This window comes from Myotis davidii, unplaced genomic scaffold (assembly GCF_000327345.1).
Source record: "Myotis davidii unplaced genomic scaffold, ASM32734v1 scaffold93, whole genome shotgun sequence".
Taxonomy (NCBI): domain Eukaryota; kingdom Metazoa; phylum Chordata; class Mammalia; order Chiroptera; family Vespertilionidae; genus Myotis; species Myotis davidii.
Genome location: NW_006292095.1, coordinates 1,559,234 through 1,572,716, shown reverse-complemented (window position 1 = coordinate 1,572,716; position 13,483 = coordinate 1,559,234). Strand labels below are relative to the sequence as shown.

Sequence of the window (13,483 nt, the reverse complement as noted above, 5' to 3'; positions counted from 1 at the left end):
ATATTTAAAAAATGTGTACTTATTACAAAAAAAGTGTATTTTTTCTCAGATGATTAATTTTTCTTGAAGTCAATTTTATAGAAGAATCATTAAAATTCATCACAAGAAGGAAAAGATTTCTTACAATAGGTAGTTCCAAGTTTTAGTTGTATCCTTCTAACGTTCCCTAATCTAGTAAAGATGAGTGAAAAGGACAACGGGACTACAGAGAAAACCACGAATCTCGGACCCCACCTCTAGGGCAGAGTTGTGAGGGGAAGGAAGCACAAAGTAACCTCAGGAGGGTGGCAGGTGAGGGCTGCTTGTCCACTAGGTGGAGCTGGTGTGGCGGAGACTTTTGGGGACAGGCAGGCCCTGGGCTATGGGTGTGGTTTGCATCCCCGGCCTCCCCACTTGCTCTCCGGAGCTCATGCTGGGTGAGACCACCAGTGCGAGAAAATGGGGGCTCCTGGGAGGGTTCTGTTTCTCTTCCCTCCTGCTCTACTTCAGCCTCTCCTTCCTTCTGTCTTCCCACCCTCTCGTTTTCTCTTCCTCATCTCAGTGCCACAGGCGGATGGGGCCCAAGAGTGCATGAGGGAGGCCATGCAAAGGTGGGGTTTGCTTACCCTCTGCCCCTGCCCACTGAGACCCCCAGCAGACTGGCTGAGCTGAGGGGTTCAGGGCATAAAAGCAGCACAAGAGGATGTCAACTCTGCTTGGGCCTCAAAGGACCAGCCCTGCGATGCGGCCTGCCCCGGGCTTACCTGGATGGCGTGATTGGAGTGAGGTCTTTCCCCATGGTCTGGATCACTCTTCTTCCCCAAACCCAGAGCCCCGTACAAATTCCAATTCCTCCGTAAAGCAGCAGCCAGATGGGAGTAGGAGCTTCCTGCAGGACTCCACCTTGTTCATAAATCAGCCACAAAGCTACCAGAGGACCAATGGCATTGCTGGGAGAGAGGAAAAACTAGATGAATTATACAAACATTGTACGGACAAATGACACTCACTGTACACAACATGCCAGGACTCTCAGTCTGGGGGTAGCCTGCTTACTGTACTTATGGCTTGCCTATGTATAATCCAGTGGTGATCAAAGTGATTTACCCAATTTTTTTGTTGTGGTAAAAAATTAACAGAAAATTTGCCATTTTAGCAATTTTTAAGTGTACAGTTCAGTAGTGTCACATATATTCACATTGTTGTGAAACATCTTCTGAACTTTTGCATCCTGCAGCCTAAAACTGTATCATCATTAAACAATAATAACGATTTTGCCCTTTGCTCCCAGTCCCTGCTAACCACCATTTTACTTTTGTGAAACATCTTCTGAACTTTTGCATCCTGCAACCTAAAACTGTATCGTCATTAAACAATAATAACGACTTTGCCCTTTGCTCCGAGTCCCTGGTAACCACCATTCTACTTTCTGTTTCTATGAATCTGACTACTCCAGGTACCTGTGTAAGTGGAATTATACCGTGTCTGTCTTTTGAGACTGACTCATTTCATGTAGCATGATGTCCTTAAGATTCATCCACACTGTAGCGTGAGTTACAATGTCCTTCCTTTTCAAGGCTGAATACTGCACTGTATGCATAGACCACATCTTCTTCATCCACTCAGCCACTGATGGACTGTGTTGCTTCCACCTCTTGGCTGTTGTGAATAATGTTGCAATGAACATGGGGGTACAAATATCTCTGAGATCCTGCTCTCATTTCTTTTGATTAAATCAGAGCAAGATGGCTAGATCATAAGGTAGTTCTATTTTTAATTTTTCCAGGAACCTCCAGGCTGTTTTCCATAGTGGTTGCGCCATTTTACATTCCACTAACTGCACCAGAGTCCAAGTTTCTCCACATTCTTGCCAACACTTGTTATTTTCTGGTGTGTTTTTTATAGTAGCCATCTTAATGGGCATGTGATTTATTAATTTTTTACAAGTACTGAACAATCACAAGAAGTGGACACAAAAATCAAGTTCTTTTTCTCTTTCTTTTCATTTTTACTGCCAGCTCTGCCACTAAGATGAACCACCAGTTTTGAGTCCCACACTGTGGGATCTCACGCACATGGCTAATCACTAACTCTCACATCCACCTGCAAACTGGGTATTGTCACTCCCATGTTACTGATGAAGAAACCGGCACTGAAGTCAGGTCACGAGCAGGAGGCCGACTGGGACATGAGCTCGGGACCCATGCAGGTGCTCCGTCCTTTCCCCTAAACCTGCTATCATCACTCAGGCCCTTGGCAGCCACACACTGACTTTTTGGAGAGATGCTACAGCTTCTTTTTTAAAAAAAACTTGTAACTTAGACCTCATTCCTTTAGAGCAATTTAAGGTTAACAAAACTGAAGGGAAGGTGCAGAGATTTCCCACATAAACTCTGTCCTCCCTCCCCCCGTGTACATAGCCTCCCTCATTATCAACATCCCCAAGACGGGAGGACTCGACATCTTGACAATAGTGAGTCTTCCTATCCTTGAACATGAAAAAAATCTCTCCTTTAATTCTTTTTTGATTTCATTAATCAGTTTTGTGGTTTTTCCACATATAGATCTTTACATATTTTATTAGATTTATGTCTAAGTGTTTCATTTTTAGGGTTGCTAATATAAATAGTATTGTGTTTCATTTTTTATTTATTCTTTTAAGGACACAAAGTTTTCTTTAAATATTTTTTGGGGGAGGGGATACCACACTTCTACTCAATTAAGAGAAACATTTTTATCAACACTGAGGTCCTTTGTTTTTCTAATTCCTTTTTTCTTTTAACTTAAATTCTTTATTGTTTAAAGTATTACATAAGTCTCCTTTTTCCGAGGTCCGTTTTTACACTTATTATACCATGAATTCGGAGGGGATGGGTTCAGTAATTCAGGCTCTTTTCCATTCTCACAAAGTAAGCTTCTCTGGGCCTGGGCGGAGCAGGCTGGTGATTCAGTTGAATCCAGGTGCCTCTCTCGTTGGATTTCTTCTTTATCTGATCATTTTCCTTCATATGTTTCAGGAAGCTATCTCGGTTCCTAGAGCACTTAATATGCTAAAAATGTACATTAATTCTCTTGGCAAGAAACTTGCCCAACGTGTTTACACAATGCCCCCGCATGCTGGGTGACACTGTAGACTCCTCCGGTTTTGCAGCGCTTGCCTTTTTGAGCAGTGCCTATTCCCTTGATGACTACAATATCACCCTCTTGTAGATGCGTACGTATGTGTATGTGCGTGGCCAAAGGAACAACTCCACGTTTTCTAAAAGGCCTAGAGAACATATAGCGGGTGCCTCTCCTCTTTCCTTTGTGTTAGTCATTTTGGTGAATTACTGGAAGATGGCAATTCTGGCCAAAAAAAGAAGCAGTACTGTGTTTTAAATTTCAAATTCCACCTGTTGGTATGTGTGAAAATGATAGATTTTTGTATATTAACTTCATAACCTGCAACCTTGCTATAGTTGCTTATTAGTTGAAGTTTTTATTAACTCAGATTTTCTACATAGACAATCATGTCATCTGTGAACAAAGACAGTTTTATTTCTTCCTTCCCTATCAGTATACCTTTTATTTCCTTTTCCTGTCCTATAACATTAGCTAGAATTTCAGTATAATGTTGAAAAGCAGTGATGAAAGGAGACATCCTTGCCTTGTTCCTGATCATAGTGGGAAAGCTGAGTTTCTCGTCATTAAATATGAGATTAGTTGGAGGTTTTTTTGGATATTCTTTATCAAGTTGAGGAAGTTGCCCTCGATTCTTAGTTTACTGAATGTGTTTTTGTTTTTAACTTAAAAATAGGTGGTAGATTTTGTTAAATGCTTTTTCTGGATCTATTCATATGACCATGTGATTTTTCTTTTTTAAAATTTGATGGATTACATTAATTAAAACTTTAATGTTGAATCAGCCTTGAAAACCTGAAATAAATTTCACTTGGTCATGGTATATACTTATTTTTATACATTGTTGGATTCACTATCCTAATACTTTGTTGAGGATTTTTACATCTATGTGCATGAGAGATATTGGTCTGTAATTTCTTTTCTTGTAATGTCTTTGTCTGGTTGGTAACAGGCAAGTGTTGGCCTCATACAATGAGTTAGGAAGTATTTCTTCTGCTTCTATTGTCTGAACAAGATTGTAGGAAATTGGTATAAACTCTTTCTTAAATGTTGGCAGAATTCCAGTGAATCCATCTGGGCCCGGTGCTTTCTGTTTTTGAAGATTAATCATTGATTTGATTTTTTAATAGGTATAGGTCTATTTCCTATAAGTTTTGGCAGCTGGTTTCATTCAAGGAATTGGTTCAATTTCATCTAAGTCATCAAATTTGTGGGCATGGAGTTGTTGACAGTACTGCTTTATCTTTTTAATATCCATAGGATCTGTAATGATGTCTCTTGTTTCATTTCTGATATTAGTAACTTGTGTTCTCTTTTTCTTTCTCATTTAGCCTGGCTAAAGCTTATCAACTTTATTGATCTCTTAAAAAAAATAGGTTTTCATTTCACTGATTTTCTGATTTTAATTTCATTGACTTCTGTTCTAATTCTTATTATTTTTCTCCTTCTTTGGATTTGATTTGCTCTTTATTTTCAAGTTTACTAGGATGAATATTTAGATTATATTAGGAAAGAACAAAAAAATCAATATTTATTCAACGCTATACATTTCCCTCTAAGCACTGTTTCACCATATCCCACAAATATTGATGGTTTTTTTTTCATTTAGTTTAAAGTATTTAAAAATTTCTCTTGATGTTTTTTCTTTGAGCCATGTGTTATTTACAAGTGTTTTATTTCATCTTTACATATTTGGGGATTTTCCAGTTATCTTTCTGTTATTGACTTCTAGCTTAATTTCATTGTGGTCTGAGAGCAGACATTTATTCGTTCTATTCTTTTAAATGTATCAAGGTTTTTTTATGGTCCAGAATGTGGCCTATTTTGCTGAATGCTTCATGTGAGCTTAGAAGAATGTGAATTCACCTGTCCAAGTCTACAGATATAAATGATACAGAGTTGACTAATGGTATTGAGTTTAACTATGTCCTTACTGATTTTCTGCCTCCTGAATCTGTTCATGTCTGCTCTGTCTGAAATTAATATAGTTAGCTACTTATGCTTTCGTAGTGCTAGCATGGTATATTTTCCTCCTTCCATTTACTTTTATCCTGAACGTGTCTTTATATTTAAAGTGGGTTTCTTATAAACAAAATATAGTTGGGTTTTGTTTTTTGACCCAGTCTGATAATCTGTGTCTTTTAACTGGTACATGTAGATGACTGGCATTCAAAGTGATTTTTACATAGTTGGATTAATATCTATCATATCTCTTAACTCTTTTCTATTTGTTACCCTTGTTTTTTGTTCCATTTTGTCTTAAGTGAGCATTTTATATGATTCTGTTTTCTCTCCTTTGCTAGTGTACTGGTTATACTTCTTTTTTCAATCGTTTCTACCACTAGGCTGGTCCCCCTGGAGTCTTTAAGTCTCAGCCTTGTCTCCACTGAGCCTCTAGGGTTCATCTTACAGTTCAGCTTTTCCCACCGGGCACTGGTTCCCACAGCAGCGTCCACTCGTGACTCCGTGTATTTGACTGTATCTGCAATCCTGGGGGCAGTGGTTTGCCCTGTGTCCTCTTCTCTCTTCCAGATCCAAAAAGAGTTGTTGATTTTGTAGTCTGTTCAGTTTTTCACTTGTTTTTAGGATAGTATGACAACTTCCAAGTTCCTTACATGTGGAACTACACACAGGCTTTTAAGGACTCCTGTAGCTCCAATCTCCTCCTCCCATCCCAGTCTAGCCTCTGTAGACAGAGTGTGGCTGCAAGTCACAAAGAACAGCTCTCAAGTCTGCTCCTCTCTAGCTGTGTTATCCTGGGCGAGAAATGTCACGTTTCTGAGATTCTGATTCCCTGTCTTTGATTAATATCACTGATGACCTCAAAGGGCTGTTTGGAGAAGGATCAGAATCAGTTATACATGGTTCAGCACAGAGGCCTGCTATGAACTTAATAACCTTTTGGTGAATAAACAGAAGCCCCCTCGTTACTGGTACAGTATTATTCCTAGGACACTGCTTTTATCAGACCACACCCTTACTCAAAAGCTTCAAAACCAACCCCAAATTGTAAGCAAGGGCGCTAACCTCTGGTAAGCTGTAGCAGTTACTGCTTCAACTCTTCCTTTGGCCCTGAAATACTGTTTTGGGGTGGTTTTTTACTTTCCCATTTGTATGTATTTCTTATCTCCATAACTGGAGTTTAAACTGCTGAAGGACAGGGACCCAATTCATAACACTTCACCAGTACCAGGTCTCCAATAACAATTCTTGATAAGGAGGATGAAGTAGGTGAGGTCCAGGGAGAAGCAGTCAAAAAATTAAGACAAGACAGAACATGGTGCCTCGATTACAATAGCATGGCAGCACCAGTATGATACTGCAGCACACAAGATGGCCAGGACTCCTGTCTGGTGGAACTTTTTTAAAAAAGAACAGAAATGCAGTTGTACACGGATAGGCAGTAAATAGAAACCCATGGCTGTAAAGCGGAGAGTCGTGTGACTGGGCAATGAAAAAATGCAACAGCCCTAGCAGGTTTAGCTCAGTGGCTAGAGCACCCTTGTGAACTGAAGGGTCCTGGGTTTGATTCTGGTCAAGGTCATGTACCTCAGTTGCAGGCTCGATCCCTGTCCCCGGTTGGGCACACATAGGAGGCAATCTCTCACAACACTGATGTTTCTCTCTCTCTGTCTTTCCCTTCCACTCTCTCTAAAAAAATTAAAAAAGAGTCAATGGAAAAATATCCTCGGGTGAGGATTAACAACAACAACGAAAAGTAACATTAGGCCCTGGCCAGGTGACTCTGTTGGTTGGAGCATCGTCCTGTGCACTGAAAAGTTGTGGATTTGATTCTTGGTTAGGGCACATACCCAGGTTGTGGGTTCAATCACTCGTCTGGTCATGTAAGGGAGGCAACCAATCGGTGTTTCTCTCTCACATCAATGTTTCTCTCTCCTTCCTTCTTCCCTCTCTAAAATCAATAACCATATCCTCAGGTGAGGATTAAATTTTAAAAAAGAAGCAAGAATAGGATGTTTTCCTGATTTGGATAGAAACATTAGCCCTGCATAATAATTAAAATAACAGTAATAGTGACAATGCATAGATACTGGTTATGGGAAGAGCACTGTCCTAAGCACATTATATAAAGCATCTCCTGAAAACCCCATGAGAGTTGGTACTTGTTTTAGCTCCATTTTACAGGTTGGGATACTGAGGCTTTGGGAAAATCAAGTGACTTGTCACTTGCTATCTAGCTAGTAAAAAGAGAAGTAGAGTCTCTCTACATATTCTTCCATATTTCCTACATATTCTGGGACTCCATGATCTGATAACCTTACAGCCTACACTCTCCCTCTTTGCTCCCCCTTGCTCTTACTAGAATACACCAAGCATATTCCTAGCTCAGGCCTTTGCACCTGCTGTTCCTCTTCCTGAACTGCTCTTCCTGCAGATGCTCACATGGCTGGGTCCCTTCACCCTTTCAGATCTCACTTAGTGAGCCCTTACCTGAGCAGTCTACCCAGCACTGCAATCCCCAGCAGCTCCAATCTCCTTTCCAGTTTACTTTTCCCTTTAACATCACTGTCTAGCCTATTACATCACAAGGGCTACTTCATTTACCTGATTACTGTGTGTGCCCACCCCCACTAGGAATGGCAGGGATTTTTGTTTCCTGTTTGCTGCTGTATCCTGGCTCCCAGAACAGTGCCTGGCACACACAGCCCCTCAATTCATACTTGGTGAATGAACAAGTATCCTTACCTCACGTCATTGCCACCATGTGCAAAGGATCCAAAGCAGGCAGTGAGGACCTGCAGAAAGTGGAACAGGAGGTGGACCTCGGATGTGTCTTTCTCATCTTTTTCTTCTTCCACAGGGTCCTCTCGAGGCCGGGCAGGATCTGCCAGCTCAGACGCCAGCTTCATCTCCACACCTCCCTCCTCTGCCTCTATCTCAGCCTCGGCGACCGCATTGCAGTAGCTGGAGTAGCTGTCGTAGCGAAGTCTCTTTTTAGAATAGGACACGGTGTCACCCACCAGCTTCTCACTGTCCTCGGGGGCAGGCAACGGGTCAGCAGCTCTGAAGGTCGAGTGCACTGGCATCCCACAGATGGCCGCCGTGTAGCAAGTGTAGCTGTTGTTCCGCCGCAGGAACCTGTAGTTGTTCTCCGGGGCGGGCTTCTCGTCGGAGCCCCTGTCTGTGTGGATTCTGTGCAGCAAGTCTTTGTAGAGCCCCGAGTCTTTGTGGACCGTGTGGTACACGTGGCCGTCGCTCCTCGTGTGGCCGTCGAAGCCGAATGTGCCATTGGAGATGGGCGATTTTATGGAGCCGTGAGTCATGGAGAGTGCCCTTCCTGAAAAGCATTAGACAGAAGCCTTATTTTCTAGCCGTATGGACAGAAATCCTGTCTGGGAGGAAATACTCCCCACTGCTTCATGATGCTCATCTCTGGAAGGTTGGATTACGGGTGATGTAAATTTTTTCCCACATGCCTTATTTTCTAAATGGACTATAAAGGACATGTAATATAGTTAAAATAAAAAAGGAAACTAGTGAACATACGACAAAAAGGTAAAGCTAATAATAAGGTATTTTTAAAATGACACTATTTTTCTCTTAAAAAGAGTCTTCCAGAAATTACTGCAGCATTCCTTCCGGTTTCTAGTAACTGGTAAAGGGAGAATCCCTGTAAGGAACTTACTTCAGAAAACTTCATACATACGGGGCAAAGCCCAGCTTCCTGCGGGCAGATATTCTAGGTGCACGTGAAAAGGCCAACGTGACTGTCGAAGGCAGTATCTGTCAGGTCTGTGGGCAGCATGCATTTGCTTCCTCTGGGGCCAAGTCTGAGGCCACACCTAGGGGAGCGGGTGCCAGGCCCCACCTGGAGGGAGGTAGGAAGCTGCCCTGACAGGCCGGGCGGAGGCTGGTGCTCGCCCACCGTCGTCTACAAACTTTACGGACAAAAGGACACGCCAGGACAGGCTTGATGTTTTCTAAGGTTTCTGTGATTCTACGACGGCCCTGGCTCCAATTCTGGCTTTCTCTCTGCGCCTTTACGAGGGAGGCACCCTGACGAAGCTGGATGAGCCAGCCTCTGGCAGTGAGGCAGCTGCACCACCAAACACGCACACATAGCTGAGCATGCCCTGGCGCCTGATGGGCTGCAAGTAGTTCCTGGAAGGAAAGCACAAGACGAGAGGAATTCTGCTTGCTGACAGAAGGCCGGTCTCCTGAGGCCTCTTGAGTCTCTGGGTTTTCTCAAAACATAAAACAGGGGACACTTCTGTGCCCTGAAACCTAGCGACGCACATGCAGGCCCCACTGCTTACCCTGAGGAATGGCTCGCCGCCACCATGCGAACCCGAGCCCTTCTCTGGTCTTACCATAAGCCACCCGGGGGTGGTTGACCACGGATGTGCCTTCTGGGGCCACAGACGTCTCCCCAGCCGACCCCGTGAGAGGGATGGTGCTGTCGTCATTGGCCTTGGCACCAGGGAGCTCTTTAAATACGGGGGATTCCGCTTCCTGAATTTTATTGAGGCTTTCATCAGAGACCCGCGATAAAGCACCTTCTTTTCGTAATTTGCCTAAAGAAAGTACAGTCATAGCTGAAAATTTTATAAGAATTCTTGTTATTAAAAAATAAATATAAAAAAATGAAACCTTTATACCTCAATACTTACTTTGGAAATGAAACAAAAACGTAACAGCTAGACAGAGAAAATGAAGTGGAGAGTTCAATTGATTGTCTGGAAAACTTAGGCCAGAAAATTCAGCTACTGAGGAAAAGATGGGGGTGTAGGGCCTGAATTATCTCATAAAAAACCAGCAAAACAGAGAGGGTCATATCTGATTCCCAGGGTCCCTGGACAGGATAGCATTCTGCAATTCTATAACCATCTAGGGCTCACCTTCTATTTTCTTAAACTAACCTCAGAATCACTGAAATGTTTATCCTTTTTGTCTTCACTGATATTGTGATAGTCTGTTTGGTTTTCTTCTGTTCAATAAATTATTGGTTTCAGAATTCTTCAGGTCACTAAATCTTAAGAAACAAGTAAATTCATTTTTCTAAAAAAAACCCCCCAAAACCCAACAACAGAAAGATCCTACTTTGAAAAATCATTTATTTTCTAAAGAAACAATAGATTTTTAAAAAGCTATTTTATAGCTCGCTAGCACTCTTCTGAATTAAATCTGTTCTGTGGTGCTACTGAAGTAATGATTTTGCAAAATTCCCTGAGCAAATGTTTAAGCTCTCCCCTACAGCAATGAAATGGAAACGTTCTCGGTTTCTCTGCTGAAGACACTCACACGTAGTCTCTCTCCCTATCATCTCTCTGTCTCTGTATCTACCTAGTCAGACAGATAGATTTTTTTAAACTAAATTTCTCTTACGTACTACAGGGGACAAGAAATGTACATATAGATCTCTTGGCCTCAAACTGCTTATAATCTAAATGAGAGAATATTTGCATATCTATATATATATAAGCCTATATAACCTTTACGACCAGTCCGAATGACTGGTCGCTATGACGACGCACTGATCACCAAGGGACAGGAGCTCAATGCAGAGCTGCCCCCTGGTGGTCAGTGCACTTCTATAGCCAACCTACCGTACTTCCTCTCCCCCACCCGCCTGGCCAGCTGGCCCTGATCGCTGTCTAGGCCAAGGGACCCTACCCACGCACGAATTCATGCACTGGGCCTCCAGTTTATAATAATTAAAACAAAAATTATTAACACAGAAAAACAACTCCGGCAGCTTTCTAAGCCATATTCTTCTTTCTTTAAAAACTGTTTTACTGAGGTAGAACTTACATACAGTAGAATTCATACATTTTGAATGTTCAGGTAGATGACCCGTGACAACATAGGAGTATACCCTATAACCACTCCCCGCATTAAGACAGTACATTTTCATGTCCCTCCGAAGTTCCCTCCTGCCTCTTTGCAGTCTGTCTCCTGCAGCCCCGCACTGGCTTCAGCAACCAATAATTTTTATAGATTAATTTTCCCTAGAATCATACAGTATGGACTCTTCTGTATCTGGCTTCTTTTGCTCAGGGAAAGGTCTGTGAAGTGTGTCCTATTGTGCCCACGGTGGTAGGCAGTTCATTCCTGTATTACTCAGCAGTCTTTTAATGTATGAATAGACCACAATTTGGTTATCTATTAACCTGTTAATGAGCATTTGGGTTATTTCCAGTTTGGGGCAATTACAACCAAATGATTTGTGTACAAGTATTTTCATGAACACACATTTTCATTGCTCTTGGACTAACACCCAGAAGTGGGATTACTGGGTCATGTGCTAAGTGTATACTTTACTTCATAGGAAACTGCTAAACTAATTTCCAAAGTGGCTGCACCACTTTACATTTCACCATAAATAAAGTTATTCCACTTCTTCACCAACACTTGATATTGCTAGTCTTTCTACTTGCGGTGCGAAGTGGTGCCTTAGTGTGGTATTAACTTGCACTTCCCAGATGACTAACGTTCTTCATCAGGCTGGTAGAGCTTCCTGGCATAGGTCACTTCCAGTTATCCAAGGCAGCTAGGGCCTTGCTGTGAGCCAGGACCAGGAGACCAGGCCTGGGCATGTATCGCAGTGTGTGTTCTAGAGTTACCCATGCTTCCACTTCCCTGTTAGTACGGGTAACTGTGCATCACATCTTAAGTCTCGGGACTTGGCAGCACTTATGTAAATCAGAAAAATAAAAGAGCGCTTACCTGCTATTTTCCTCCGCATCCATGGACACACAAAGAACCACACGAAAATGGCGAACAACAGTGCTACGCCAAAGGAGATGAGCGCTATCGCCCAGATGGGAAGGACCAGGCCGAGCACTGAGAACAGAAAAGACAGCAGTGGTCTCAGTGGCTACTTTCTGAAAGGTCAAGCCTCACAGCAACATACTTTCCATTCCCCTGAGCTAACACCAGTCACCTGGATTTTGCGTCTAACAAAACACACAGCCAAAAACACGTGCCATGCCTTTCAGGACAGAAAGCTGTGTGTTTAAGACACATTTCACCTTGTGAATATGTGGTTAAATTGGTCAGTCATCTAATTATTAAAATTTTACCGAATTGGCACCAGCGGCATATTAAGTTGGCAATAGAATCATTTACAGCTTATCTCAATATCTAAATTCCCAAGTGGACATGTATGTGGTTAAGAAAGGAGTCCACCACCTCATGCCCTATCATCAGCCCCTCTGGGTGGGAGAGGCTGAGGTCTGGACGCGCACAGAGCCGCTGCCTGCCTGCCTCTCTGGCTTCTCGTGGGTCAGCCACCCTGCTTTAAACGGACATGTCACTCTGACTACATACATGAATCTCTTTAAAAATCAGCTTAGGAATACAAGTTTTCAAAGGATCTTGGCCTTCAAATTTAACTCTTCTTTGCAGTATCAACTCATGGAATTACATTAGAAAAACTTTTCATTAGAAATGTGATAATGCACTAAGGTGCAATTACCTCAGCAAACAAAAGGGTAGGGTGCACATGGTTTAGGAACATCCTGTTTTCCTGGATGTTAAACATGTGCTTACATAGGGATACATGATGGGCATACAAGAATACCTACAATAGCATTACTTGTAATAGCAAGAATTTGTGAGACAACTAATATATGTATCCTTAGAGAAATGTGAAATAGTTATAGTCTTAAATCATAAAAACGAGGTGGATCTATACGTACTGATAAGGAAAGAGGCCCAGGGTCTAGTAAACTAAGAAAGGCTGGGTGGGTAGCAGTATGCACAGCATGATCCAATTTATGTTTAAAAAAGATTAACAGCCCTAGCTGGCTTGGCTCAGTGGATAGAGCATCAGCCTGCAGACCGATGGGTCCCAGGTTCGATTCGGCCAAGGGCACATGCCTGGGTTGGGGGCTCGATCCCCAGTAGGGATGTGCAGAGGCAGCCGATCAATGATTCTCTCTCATCATTGATGTTTCTATCTCTCTCTCCTTCTCCCTTCCTCTCTGAAAAACAATAAAGAAATATATTTTTTTAAAAAAGATAACAATCCCACATTTATTCCTACCATATGTGTGAATGTATAGCAAAAGTTCTAGAAAACACAATGGTTACTACTGGAGAGAGATGCGAAATTGGAGGGGGCTTTTAATTCTTACTACATATACATTCGTACTGTTAAATTTGAAAATATATAATAAACATGCACTTTTGAAAATTGTTAAGAGTTTTTACAAAGTGTTAGAGAAGTGAACTACTCAAAATATTGCCCTTTGCTCGGCCAGCATGGCTCAGTGGTTGAGTATTGACCTATGAACCAGGAGGTCATGGTTCGATTCCCGGTCAAGGCACGTGTCCGGGTTGGGGGCTCGATCCCCAGTGGAGGGTGTGCAGGAGGCAGCGGATCATGATTCTCTCTCATCACTGATGTTTCTCTCTCTCT

At 42.3% G+C, this 13,483-nt stretch overlaps 1 protein-coding gene across 7 annotated transcripts in view; it reads right to left on the bottom strand.

The window, feature by feature from the left end:
- The window catches only part of SLC20A2 (solute carrier family 20 (phosphate transporter), member 2), a 93,060-nt gene that overhangs the window by 9,038 nt on the left and 70,539 nt on the right, over window positions 1-13,483 (bottom strand). For all 7 annotated transcript variants that reach the window (XM_006765519.2, XM_006765518.2, XM_015565186.1 and 4 more), the window contains 4 exons: window positions 11,788-11,904; window positions 9,432-9,635; window positions 7,807-8,398; window positions 744-929 (listed from right to left, as the gene is read on the bottom strand). In XM_006765519.2, the coding sequence (XP_006765582.1) occupies window positions 744-929; window positions 7,807-8,398; window positions 9,432-9,635; window positions 11,788-11,904 (1,099 nt within the window). The remainder of the gene's footprint in view (window positions 1-743; window positions 930-7,806; window positions 8,399-9,431; window positions 9,636-11,787; window positions 11,905-13,483) is intronic.